The 13,463-nt window shown below is 40.3% G+C and overlaps 2 protein-coding genes across 24 annotated transcripts in view; one reads left to right on the forward strand and one right to left on the reverse strand.

The window, feature by feature from the left end:
• Positions 1-224: 224 nt before the first annotated feature.
• On the reverse strand, positions 225-1,810 carry myct1b (myc target 1b). Its single transcript, XM_067479951.1, has 2 exons — positions 1,656-1,810; positions 225-881 (listed from the first exon to the last, which is right to left on the reverse strand). Exons 1-2 carry the CDS (start codon positions 1,708-1,710, stop codon positions 379-381), a joined length of 558 nt encoding a protein of 185 aa, XP_067336052.1. The 5' UTR covers positions 1,711-1,810; the 3' UTR covers positions 225-378.
• A 1,761-nt stretch (positions 1,811-3,571) lies between these two features.
• Positions 3,572-13,463, forward strand: part of syne1b (spectrin repeat containing, nuclear envelope 1b) — a 76,357-nt gene continuing 66,465 nt past the window's right edge. For 12 of the 23 annotated variants that reach the window (XM_067480812.1, XM_067480813.1, XM_067480824.1 and 9 more), the window contains exons 1-2: positions 11,063-11,542; positions 12,654-12,715. In XM_067480812.1, coding sequence (XP_067336913.1) covers positions 11,467-11,542; positions 12,654-12,715 — 138 coding nt within the window. In that variant the 5' untranslated portion in view covers positions 11,063-11,466. Of the gene's footprint in view, positions 3,626-3,709; positions 3,852-5,108; positions 5,381-11,061; positions 11,543-12,653; positions 12,716-13,463 lie in introns of those variants that run through there. The other 11 variants (XM_067480814.1, XM_067480835.1, XM_067480823.1 and 8 more) reach the window with 4 other exon arrangements.

Consider the following 13,463-nt stretch of genomic DNA (forward strand, 5'->3'; position numbering starts at 1 on the left):
GTTCAAGCACAACGAGGCCCAGTCTTCTCCAGTGTAAAGACTTGCTGCTTGCCTGTAGTATAATTGTGAATTAAATATTTTGGGATTTTGAGGACAAAAAACAAAGCAAAAAACAAATTGAATAATTGGGACATTAATTTCGCAATGAGTTAATTATGAAAATTCTGATTTGTTGCATCCCTAATTTATATATACTCCTGACAACCGGTGGTTATGTGATCATCCTATTTAGTTAAAGACATGCTGCTTTAGGCTCAGTGGGAACCCTCAGTACGCAGAGATAAGTGCAGTTTATAAAGAGCAGAACACGGCCAGAAAGTCCACCATAATCCCCGAATGTTTTTCTTTTCAGTTCTGGTTGTGTTTATGCTGAAAGGTTCAAGTGCAAGTCTCTTCAAAGGCATGGATGACACTGTCGTAAGCAGGAGGGGGAGTCTGTGAGGGAAGGAATCCTTTTAGTCCATTACTGCCCAACCAGAAAGAATGTCTCTTGTTTGGTACCAGTGAGGCTGAATCCAACGAGTTGGAAGCCGCTGTGTCCTCAGGCATGTTCACCTCAGTATCATCCCCCATCTCCAGAGCAGGTCGGCTTCTTTTGGGAATTGGGCGAAAAGTGGAGGTCTCCGGACCGGGCTTACTCCCCAGAGGGCCCACTGGCTCCAGAGAGGGCTGTCTGTAGACACTTAAAAACGTGCTTCGGTAAAGGCCCAGCTGGCCGCTCATGGAGCTGTTTGTTTGTGGAGTGCCAGATTTCTTTTTGGATCGCCTGGTGATCTTGGCAGTTGCCTTGCGCCTGGACGCCCAGGTCAGCAGAATGTAGATCAAAGCCCCCAGAAGCAGCCCCACAAGCACAGATAAGCAGAATGCAAGAATCATATCACCTGGAAGGAAACAAAAATCAGTGCAGAGAGTCAGACAAGTGGAAATACTGAGGGTTAAAAATAATGGTTGGAAATGTTGAGTAGGGTGTAAGGCCAAATGCATTGTGTTGTTCTAAAATGGGGAGGATTATTTTTCCAGATGGTGGATTCAACTGCAGTATAAGTTAGAAAGGAAACTGTCTTAGCATAGACAAAGAGCACAGAGCTGCATCAACATACCGTTTCTAAATAATGTTTCCGATTTATTGATTTCTTATTGTTGGGCGCTGCTATACTGAGCACAATGTTACATAAAGTCTTACATCATACTCACTGTGTGGGTTCATGATGTATTTAGTATCATTGTAGTGAAACACAAACTGATCATACGGTATCTTTGGTGTGACACATAAACCAAAATCATTTCATTTTTACATTCTTTTTGAAATGATGACACACAAAAAAAGTTTCCAGAGTTCTCACCCTTGGTTTTTTTTTATTTAGCTTTATTTGTGTTGGAGCACCTGTCTACAATAAGCCAATTCAGATATGCTTTAAACAGGACAAAATGTTATAGAAAGTTATGCCTAATTACTTCCATTCAATGCTGTGATTAGTTCAAAATATGGCAGCAGATCAAAGATATGATATAAATGTGAAAATATGATTAGTTGTATAAGTTGAAGAACTATCAAATCTGCAATTTACCAAACAAATGCTGCTCTTTCGCAGTAAGCTACAGCTTTTTGAAATAGTCTCTAGACCTTTGTGAGAAACAAATAGAGATCGACTCACCAAGATTAAATGATTTTAGTATTTCCAAAAAGGGATGTGTTTCATTATTTGCCATTATTCCACCATAAGTCTGGGCTTGATTCCACTGTGAGCCTGAGCAGGCAGACAACTCTTTTTCCAAGATGGGCTTTGTGTGTTTTTTCCCCCTGCATGGTTTGCAGTGGAGGAAACTTTGCTGTCACGCTTCCTTCCCTTTCTGGCTTTAAAATTAGCAAGAACATTGCTTATCTGTGTGGGACATACGTAACACTGGGAAACAGCGTTGCTTCCTTTTGCTTTGTTTCTTAAGGATCAATACTTTTTCAGCAATTACCTTATTTGTGTAAAGCAAGGCATGTTACAGGTTTCCTTATGACCACAAAACCCTCATATTATTGTGTTGCATGTGCAGGTTCACAGTGGGACTGTCAGGTTAAGTAAAAAGCAGCCTTATCCATTTAATTTATAAACTTCCTTTTGACGTTAAAGTCTGGGTTTTCCCAAGCGTCTTGACAAACTAAACCATAAAAAATCCAACAATCCACTAACGAGTCCACAGGCTATCAAGCTCTCAGTCTCAGTGAGGATTTCCTTCAATTGTTACTTTGTTCCCGCTTACGTCTCCCCTCAGTTTTTTCATGCTGACATCACAAACCAGCACATGAACAACTACAGCAATATACTCTGTAGCTTCACATATGATTATTTGTTAATGGATGATTAATTGGGTAAAAGTGACGGTTTGTTTGAGATGAGCACTCTAGATTAGTTTAGTTGAGAATTCCAGCAGGTGGCGCTGAAATACTAGCAATAAAGAAACTTTGAGCACATTACAGCCACAGTCATCTGAAGGCTTCCACAAAAATGTCATGACGGAGACATGTCCTTCTTAAACTACAGGCATATAAGGAAGTGGACCGTGTTTTTATGGACATCAACAAACATTGTTTGAACATCAAACATGGTTCAGTGTGCAATGTAAAAAAAGAAAAAGGACGTAGAAATCTGAAACCTGCAGTGCCATAAACAAGATGACACCTTCACAGTTTCTGGATTTTTCAATGAGGGTGAATTAGTAGAATGTAATAAAGTACTACGTTGGTGCAGTACTTCATAACAGCAGAGAAATAATATCTTAAGTGTTTTTTTTTGGGGGGGGGTTCTTTAAATTCACAAAGTCAGGTGCCCGTATGAATACTGAAACAAGCTTTTATTTCTGTCATTATTCCCACCGTACATATTGTCCATTAAAAAAATACTTTTTAAATGCAAAAATGTGACAAAAGAAGATATTATTAAAGGTTACTACATAAGTAGGCTAGAGTACAGCACTACGACCTGTGCTGCTTTCTATCATTCAGATCACTACATTAGCTTCTTAACTCAGCATGAACCAGCGAACTGATCGAACTGAGATCAAGATCTAACTGAACCTGGAAACCTTGGAAAATTGTGCGTCCCTTCAGGGGTCGCCACAGCGGAACGTGTTTCGCAGGTTGATTTGGCCTGAGTTTTCACGCCGGATGCCCTCCATGCGTCAAACTTCCAATTTATTATCCGGGACTTGGTGGATGGGGAGGGGGGCACACCTGGTGGGGTGGCAATTCGAGTCCGTGGCCTTCTGCATCCAACCCAAAGCTCAACCGCTGATCCAAAAACGGATCCCTCTGCAGTGAATATACCCCCTACCCAAACTCTCAATGAGGTGTCCCGAACCCACTTTTTTGGAAGAGGATCAGAATGAGGCCTTTTGTTCCTCATGATGAGGTCAGGGACTGGAGCACGCACGCACACCCGACCCCCTCCTCCCACCGTGGTTACACAAACTTCACGGGGGACGCTGATCTTCGCCGAGCGCCACCATGTTTATTTTTCGCCGTTGCCATTAGCAACCAGGCAACACACAAACACACACGCGCGCGCAAACACACACACACACACACACAGGCACTTCCTCCGTGAAGTTATCCGGCTCCGCTGGGCTCTGCAGGGTAAGGTGAACTGTCAATATGAAACCTAAGACGCTGTTGGTTGTCAAATGTTTGCGTGCTGGTTGTCCCCGTCCTGTTTTGTTGAAAGCTTGTCTTCTGGTGAGTGTGGACAAGTTCGAGCTACTTCTTCTTTGGTTTTAGGGTGTTTTAGTAACTTCCTCTAGTTGCAGCGTTGGTTCACGCCATCACACCATCATTCAAATAGCTGTACACGAGTCCAAAGAAGGTTGGTTATCAATTAAATAGCATGTTTTGTTTTATGCCTACATTTAATGTGTGCAAAGTGTGTGTCAGCGTGATTTAACACACGGTGCGGGGAAATATTTGTGCCTAAGTTTGAAAATTCTCTGAGCTAACTTCCTTTTTGAAAGCCCCGAAGCTGCTAAAGTTAATGGCTTTAGCTAACTTTTGTTCATTTCCTAACAGTTACTCTATTTTATTCATGTGCTGGTTGTCCAGTCCGAAAAGGTACTGTAGTTTTTGACTGTACATCTAAGTACATGTATAATATTATTTTGTTAAGAGTATAATTTTGATGGTTTGATATATATATATATATATATATATATATATATATATATATATATATATATTCATTTTGTTGAGGTTTGTGCGTTTGTATTCATTCATTGTATTATTATGTATTTTATGTTGATTAACACATTTATTATGTTGTGTTTTCTTTTGTTGAGGATCCCCCTTCATTGTGCGTCTTAAGGTTTTTATCTTCTGATCAAATTTGAAAAAATTAACTATAGGTGTGAATGAGAGTCTTACTGGTTGACTGTCTGTGTATGTCTCTCTGTGTGGGCCCTAAGATTGACTAGTAACATGTCCAGTGTAACCTGCCCCACGCGACCCTGAACAGGATAAGTGGTTACAGATAATGGATCTATTGATACATTTTTAGCACTTGAAAGAATAACAAGATCTAGGCATTTGCATCATTTGATGGGATCTAAGATTTTTAGCTTTCCACGACAGGTAGCCGGATGGGTGTGTTTTAAACTAGGATGTGCTTTTCATATTGGCATGCTAAAATGTCTGCTGTCAAAATGGAGCTGATTGAATGTCCTCACAGTGTTCCAAAGGAGATAAACTTAAGGCTTTGGGACCTCTATAAAGTTATTAAAAATGGGTATAATATGGGACTTTCAAGGGAAATCAAAAGTTGCATAATAAAATGCAAAAACAAATGTTTTTTAAAAAAGGAAAACAGTCAGTTATATATATATATATATATAGTAGTAGTATTGTGTGCTGAGTCCAAGAGTATTTAATTTCTTAGGTAGACAGTAACTAAAAACGGAGTTCCTTAATGTAATATTAATATAACCATTCAAAATGAACAAGAATTTAAACTGTTTATTTCCTTCTAATTGAAGGCTTTATGACTTTCGACTTAAGCTGTAGTAAAATAACATTGGGGATGGGTGTGACCTCATGAGAAACTCCTATAACATACTCTTCTTTTTTTTTGCAGGCAATGAATGGAAGATGTGTCTCTATTGGACAGTAGAACTGCTGGTCCTTGCATGAAACCTGAGATTCAATTGGAACTGGTCCTGCAGTAAAATTAGAAAAAGAGAGAGAGAAGGAGAGGGAGGGGCAGAGGGGGATGTCCCACTCAAGACTGTTTTGAAGGATCTTCTGCTCTCACCTTATCACACAGCTGACGACAAGAAAACATGGCTTCTCCGAGGCATTTTGGTCGATCGTCTGTGGACATTGCAAATGTGATGCAAAAACTGCAAGGTAAGTGTCACTACTTTGCTCAGCTGGCTTAAGGGCAGAACATTCTATCCTCCTGCACTGCTGCTCAGAAATATTGTGCTGATTCAAAGTCTGGGCTGCGTGCCCATCTGAAGTTTGCCAGCTTTGCAAGGCAGGATGCTCACACACAAAAATGCTTGAATGCTCCACAACTTCCATACTTACTTGCAAATTTGCATTTAGTCATAGAATTTGAAAACCATTTAAGCTATTTGCCTCATTACTTACTAGATTATGGTAATAGGAAAACAATCTTCCATCTCTCATCTTTATTGTTACTCAGTTTTGCTAGAAAAGAGTTATACATGCACAATAATTGCAAAGATCCATAATTCCATAAACCCACAAGTTTTAAAAACATCATAGAATCACACATTTGAGTAAAACGGTCTCTTCAAGATATCATAAAATCTCATTTAGAATAGTAAAAAAATGAGTGTTTATTTCTCTCTGGTGACCAAACTCCAGAAATATGTGGTATATTGTTTTGGTGGCTTGCATAGTCAATTTGAAATATTATTTAGAGGAACTCTGGTCATTGTATTCAGTCAATAACATGATTTAGAATTTTTCTTTCGATCTGAGTAATGCATTTTCCACATAATGTCATTATAATGCCCAGGGATCAGGGAACTGTTAACAACAACTTAATTTTCCTAACGTTTTCTATGAAAGTTTTTATTGTTTTACGCAAGTCTCGGGCGAAGAGTTAGTTCTTGTAGTTTATTCACTCTAGTCAAAACAGACCACATTGCATCAGGAACACTTCTGAATGTTGCCATGCGATACTGAGTCGCAACACAACTGCGGCTTCATGAATGCACAGACAGTGTATGGGCAGGACTAAAACCTGACACCCTTTCTGTCCTTGGTAAGAGAATAGATCGATAGCAGGATTCTCTTTTTGTTGGCATCCCCTTTTTTGTTGCAAGGGCATCAGGCCACGACCAACACTACACGAGTCTGGTTAATTCTGCCACCTGCTTCTGCCACAGTACATTCAGATGTATTTCTAAATGTTAAGTATACCAGGAAAATTAGCTTGTTGCCATAGCTACTGTTATGAAACGTGTCTGTGGTTGTGCCAGTGTTGCCCAGTTCCTGCTGTGAGAGGCTTGATTTCCTGTGCACTGCACAGCTATTTCCATTTTCTTGATATCTTCTTGATATGTATATATTTTAGGCGCCATGAGAGTGAAATGTGTCATCACAAACACTTGTCATTTGGGTGTCATTTTGTTTAGTGCAAGTCATAAATATGCACTAAATCTTTTCTTAGCCAATGCTAGAAAATATAATACATTCAATATCAGTTTTTAAGACTTTAGGAGAAGAGAAGTCAATGTATCATTTTGGCCCATCGGAAAAAACTAGAACAATCAGTTATGTTTCATATTGTGTGGAAGACACTTTGGACAGCACACAAATGGTACAGTCCGCTATGCAAAGTGCCAGCCACTGTCGCGTGGTTCATGTCAGGAAGTGGAATTTGGTGTCGTGTCACATCTGGAAGCCATTGTGGCAGTGGTTTTAGGTGCTCTAGATGTTAATAAGCATGGTAGTCTGAGTGTATTTTGGTGGTAATCAAATGCAGCTTCCTGTCCTTAAAGGCATCATGTAGAGAGAGAGGAATTATTGAGACCAGCAAGCATGTACTGTAGTCTGTAAATGGACACTCATTGTCTTTATAGTGTTGATGGTAGTACGATGTACTATGTATTATAAAAAAAGCAACCCTCAGGCAACACAAAAACACAGTTCAAAAACATTTGGGACTTGGTGCCAGCATGCTATATGCTTGATTTCAGCGCCGTATGATGACAGTGCAGCAACAACTTGTGGCCTGAAATGCCCTCAGGGTACAATTTATGTCTGTTGCCTGGAGGTGTGTGCGTGACAGGCATGTTGCTTTTATTATGATTAGGCATTTGTGGGTTTCACTCAAGCTAAGACTGGGTGTCAAACAGGATATGAAGAAACACAGTTAGTGAAGAGTTTGCTGTGACATCTTGCAATTTGAAGATAATTGTCCTCCTCCAGAAACACTAAGAAGCAATCAGATCCAATGTCACATAATGATACCTATAATGGTATTAATAGTTTTTAATAGTTTTTAATTGACTTTTTTTTCCTCAGGCCTACAGGAAGTACTTGTAAAATCATGCAAAGCTGCTTCACTTCCTGTGATAAGTAATCAAGCCACAGACTTTGTGAGGCAAAATATGATTTTATCAATAAATAAACTTACTGTATCCCTTTCAAGTCTCCCACTCTTGCCATACTAACTGATTGAAACAGGCTCTTGAGATAGTTTCCATGACCAGAACCCCAAAACGTAATAAGACTAAGAATTTAAACTTAAAGGCACAAAAACTAGAATATTATTACATTTAAAAACTGAAACCAATGAATTTGAGTGACAAGATGACAAAAAGATGACAAAAAAGTTCCTTGTTATTTTTCTGTCCATGTAGTTAATTGAATACTTCTGCTCTACTGTGTCAGTAACAGCTGCTGGGGACAGCCAGTCTCCACAGTGATAATGAATTCCCAATTTGCCCAAAACATACGGGTCCTGACTATTTTGAATACTTATTATTGCAGAAGATAGGGGTTTAGAAGAAATCATATCTTTTCTGTGATGCTGCGTTCATTTGTTCTATTTGTTTTGAGTATTAGATTACGGTATTACCATGTTGCTTTGGGGAAGTGGAAACCATTCAGTAAGTAATAAATCCTGTGTCAAGCATCTCAGAATGCTCTGGCTCGAGTCCAGCTACATAATCATTTCTTGTCTTGCCTGTTTGTTGTTGCCCTGTCGGAGGTAAAGTAGGCCTGCTCTCGACTAAGTGGAAGAACAACAGAGTGAGTGGGCTTTTACAGCGCTCCCAAATGACCAACGCAGGCCAGTAAAACCAAGCACCTATAGTGCAGTACTGCCAAAGCTATCATCTGTTCTAAGATCACCTTTAAGTACTCCATTACTCATGTGAATTGCTGATGCTTTAGTGGTTTGATGTTCTGTGTGGTTTTTGGTGTTGAAGCTATGCCCTTTAAATTAGCTGCTGGGACTGCATCAGGCTTAATTAAATCAGTTGACGAAGACACGATGAGTCAATCACCAGAAGCTGTTTTGCAGTATTTTAGGCTTGTAAGAGTTAGAATATCAAGACCTGACCTACATATACACCTTGCTGTAAAATGTGGCCCATCTCACTGACTTCAGGACTCTGGACAGCTCCTAGCTGGATGAGCAGCTGGAATATCAGGAAAAGTTTTAAGTCACCTCCCATTGGCTTCCTCAGCTGAAGAAGTTTCTTAGTTTGAGTAACCTAGTTTTCAAAAATCAACAGGAGATAAAGACATAAGGTCCAGTAAGCACTGGACTGGTAGATTGATACCATGCTTCTCCAGGCTCCACATGTTGATGTGTCCTTGGTTAGACAGTAAACCCCGAGTTGCTTGGTTGGTCAGGTGAGCACCATGCATGACAGCTCTGTTGTCAACTGTGTGTGAGCATGTGTGTGAATGAGAGGCCAGTCTTAAACCACTTTGTCCAATAATGTTGAAAAGTGCTATAAACTGTGTAATTGTAACCCAATACCCTATTACATTTAGGAAAAGTTGTTGTATCTCTCCCCTCTGCCCTGGTCTCCCTCTGTCTATGTCGCCTCCGCTCTGCCTAATCAGCCCCAACACGTGTCACCTGTTGTCTCATGTTTTTGTTCTGTTTTCCTGATGATTCTCCTCCTAGTTTTTGCCCATGTTACCTTTTGATATGTGTCTGCTCCTGTAGTCTTTAATTGTTGGATCTTTTGCTCTGCTCATCAAAGTAGTAAAAATAATTTTATTCTCATTGCAATTTTTCTGTGGATTTTGGACTGTAAATAGAGAAGAGGATTTTGCACAAGGCTTTCCCTCCAACTGGTTCCCAGACTATGCTGCGGAGGACTCCCGGCCATAAACCTCTCAGTAAAAACTCTGTTACTGTTATTAGTTTCCCGATATCCAAGCCATTATTTACCTCTGTTGTTCGTATCTCCACACCGTTAACTGTCCCTCCAGTCTCGTCTGCAGCATAAACCCTTCCCTCCAGCTGCCCCGCCTGTTTAACATTTTTCTTTAAGAAAAAGAGAGGATTTTGTTTAAACATATAAATTTACTTCTTATAATAATATGACTAATAAAGTAAGGGGGCCTGGTAGAGCATTCGGTTGGGATGCAGAAGGCATTGGGCTTGAATCCCACCCCACCAGGCGTGGCCCCCGCCCAGTGACCAAGGGCCACCCTGGTGCCATTCCCAAACCTGGATAAAATGGGAGGCCTGTGGCAGGAAGGGCATCCCGCTTAAAAACAAATGTCATATCAATTAGTGGAACACGTTCCGCTGTGAAGGGACAAGCTGAAAGCTGTCGATCATAAAATGTCTAATAAAGTGCTGTTCAGCTAATGGTACTGAAACTCAGGTATTGATATTACCATGTTTTAATGAATTTCTGCTCTGGTTGCCTCTGGTGAAAAATCTGCAGCAGCAGCATATTTCCTGGGTTGGACCTTTCTGATAAATTTAGTAAAAGGTTTAGTTTAGTTTACTATTTTTTACAACCATCCACTTCTTCCTGCTAAAGCTATAGGACTGTTGTGGACTATGAATACATGTAATAATAGATTAGACTCTTTACTTTTCAGAAAAAAAAATACAATTCACAGAAGAGTAGACAAATGTAAACTTAATATATTTGTCTCCCAACCTTTTTTGGGGGGGCATAGTTGGTCATAAATGACTGTGAGCATTAATGTTCGCATCTTTAAAACTCATTGTTCTCAGTGTGTTTTGTGTCATAATTTTGACATTGCTGCTTCAAACCTTTTGCTGTTTTGATGAAGAAAGCAAAAAGCTTTTCTAGGCCAGTTCCACCTGCAAACTGTAGTGCAATAATAATAGAATCAAAAGCTCAGACCTATTTTTAGTGTTTAAAAAAAGCTTTTAGTATCCTGGTGGTCTTGGAAAAAAAAATTCAGCAAGAAATGGAAAGATAATGTGTGTGATAAGGTGTGTTCCTTATTGTGCATCATATTCAGAACGATGGGGTAGAAAACAAATAAGTCTGAGCTGATGTGGCTCTGCTTGGACTCACAGGACAAAAGGCTGTAGAGCTTTTACATGATACTGTGCATGCAAAGGGAATCCCGGGGTGGGTGTGTCTGCTTTGTCGTCATAATAGCATCGGTGCTGAGAGAGAGCAGGTGGTGGATGTCATTCACCAGCCTCACCATTAATTATTAAAATTATTTGGCGTCGCAGTGAGCTTTGTGCATCTGTCTTTTAATTTTGTTATGGTCTGTTACTCAATAGGCCTACTGGGACTTCACTTAATTGTAATTATATGACAAATTAAAAAATACAATTTTTTAATTGTCTTGACATGGTGCTGCTTTTTTTAATTTGTCAGTTTCGAGGAAGATTAGACTGATCTCACAGGCACACACAGACATGCATACACAGAATTGTGTACAGACACACACACACAATGCTTAAATCAGGATAATGCAGTCAAGGCTGTGACATCACCACCTCCCACGTGCTGATTGGTGGAGCCATGCATGTAGCTGATCTCTCTCCAGCCTCAGATGATATGATGCTACAGCCAGGCAGTGCAGCTGGGGCTCTGCACATCCACACAAGCATGGCTCCTCTGGATGGGAAAAACACAGGAAGAAGGAAGGATGAGACTATAAATCACCTTTTCTAGTAGGATTTTCTGCTCGGTCATCTGTGTGTGTGTGTCTGTGTCTGAGTGTATGCGTGCCTGTGTGCGTGTGTGCATGTGTGTCACTGTGTCGGTGTGTGAGAGAGGAGGGGACGTTTTAATCACAGCCTCCAGCAGCTCTTTTGCTTTCACTGGGAAAACCAGGCAGCCAGATCTGTTTTGCTTCCTGCTGGAAAAAGGGAAAGGACAGCGGTGTGTGCCAGTGTTTCCACTGTGGATCGTATGTTTAAAACACGCATACATGTTCCCCGGAACTCACGAAAGGCAAAGGATTAGAGCTGGACAGTGGGGTGTAGAATGGCTCACTATAAGGATGTATCTGTCAGGAAGACTTCTTTAAATTTGGTGACTGGATTTTTTCAGTATCTACGTGGTAAGTAGGGCAGCAGCATTCTGTTATGTCTTGTCTGTGGTTCTGTGCATATGGTTTGTAGATGAATCCTAGATATGTAACAGTATGATAACTATTGTGCTGTAGTTATCATGGTGCACAAACGCAGCTATATATACGCAGCATCTGTGTCAATGTGTGTAACTGTATGTTCTTGCTGTGCTTCACTGGGCATTCTCTGTACATCAGTAATGAAGCACTTGCCTGTGGGATAATGAGATGTCTTTGCCTCTTGTATAGTGTTCGCATTGCTTCCTTAAACACGTGACCACTGTCTATATCTGGGTGGATGTTTAAAAATGGCTACTTTGTGCAGTGTGCAGCACTAGCCCACCGACATGCTTGACAGGCCATTAAAATCAGTCTCTGTTGCGAAGGCATCACTACTCCAAAGAAATCTGCTCTTTTGTTATACCCGCTGCATAATGCATGAGGCATTGTGAGTGAAGACATTAGCAGACCACAAAAGGGGACGCTTGGGGTGACCAAAACAATCACACATGTTTGTACTTAACACACAGGGAGTTTGTGGGCTGTGTTGGCACAAATCTCCCCCCCGCTCACTCTCTAATCTCCTTGTATGACCCCTTTTTGAGTGCATAGCTCAGGAGCATCTATTATACTAACACTGGCAAGGATGTTTTAATCACATTGCACACGTCTACCCATTCAAGAAGTCATGAGTGCAGAGCTGCTGTAATGCTACTCCACATCAGATAGACAGTGTAAAATTAAGGAGTGTGAGGTTGGATAAAGCAGGATTCTTGCGGTTGAAGTCTTACAAGGGCTATAACTGACAAAAGTTATAGTTAGGATCAATATTTTATGTGTTTTATGATTCTGTGGTACAGTTAAACCACTATAAATCCAACCATGTCCCTATTAAAAATCAATTAGCAGCCGTGTCTTTGCAACAACAAATCTTTAATTTCATAAGAAGAAGTTATATTGCATCTGTACTTCTCATTTTATTTTGTTGCCTCTATGAGTTGACAAACTCTCCCTCTGTATAAGTATCCAGCCAAACTGTCGACAGCTAGAGTATGTAGCTTCTATCATGGATTGACAGATGCTTTGTGCTCTTCATTTTCAGATGAGCAAGAGGCGGTGCAAAAGAGAACCTTCACAAAATGGATCAATTCTCATTTAGCAAAGGTAAGTGTTGGTTTCCTTCACTGATTGTCCACTGCTTAGACAATACGCTGGTATTTTGCAAGCTTCCCAAGAATACAGTACAGTAATCACATTGTGAAAACAGTTACATAAGAAGTAAGTTAAAAGCTTTGTTGCAGGGAACTGTAGGACGAGCTTTGCCACACAACTATAATGTCCTCTAACAACACTGCACGACATAATTTAATTTATCCACTTAGCTGTAACTAACAACATAATTTGCCTTGCTTTTTAAGCCGTCGGAATTTAATTTATGACATTTTACTGGATCTATCGGCTGCATACCTACAGTCTGATTGCTCTGAGAGGAGAAACATTGAAAAGGTCATGGCAGAGACTGCTGCTTGTTGCTTCACTGAAAAGACATGACCTAACAAGACCTCAGAGTCATCTGCAGTTTTGTTCTAAAGAATCTCATGAGGGGTTATTCATACTTGGTTGAGCTTCTGTACCACTAGGGGTGTGTATTTTTGTGCTCATATTAGTGCCCATAATGACATTAATCAGAAACTAGTGTGTGGGGTGTATGTATTTATTCTATCGAAGGTCTTTGCGTGTGCATTTTCCTGTGGAAATGTGTGTTCATGTACTGAATGTGAGTGTATGAGTATTTGCAGACAGGATTGGTAGGGACACTGATGCAGTGTGCAGATGGAGAGCAAATGGGTGAGGACACTTCCCTGCAGGCAGTCGCCTGCTTGTAAGGTTCATGGATGTAAATTACAATGTA

Source organism: Channa argus, chromosome 16 (genome assembly GCF_033026475.1).
Source record: "Channa argus isolate prfri chromosome 16, Channa argus male v1.0, whole genome shotgun sequence".
NCBI lineage: Eukaryota > Metazoa > Chordata > Actinopteri > Anabantiformes > Channidae > Channa > Channa argus.

What these genes read in the sequence shown, in the direction of transcription:
- myct1b (XM_067479951.1), bottom strand. Translation starts at nt 1,710, where the DNA reads ATGGCAAATAATGAAACACATCCCTTTTTGGAAATACTAAAATCATTT. An exon ending in ACTAAAATCATTTAATCTTG is followed by an intron (nt 882 to 1,655) that starts GTGAGTCGATCT and finishes GTTTCCTTCCAG; the next exon opens with GTGATATGATTCTTGCATTC.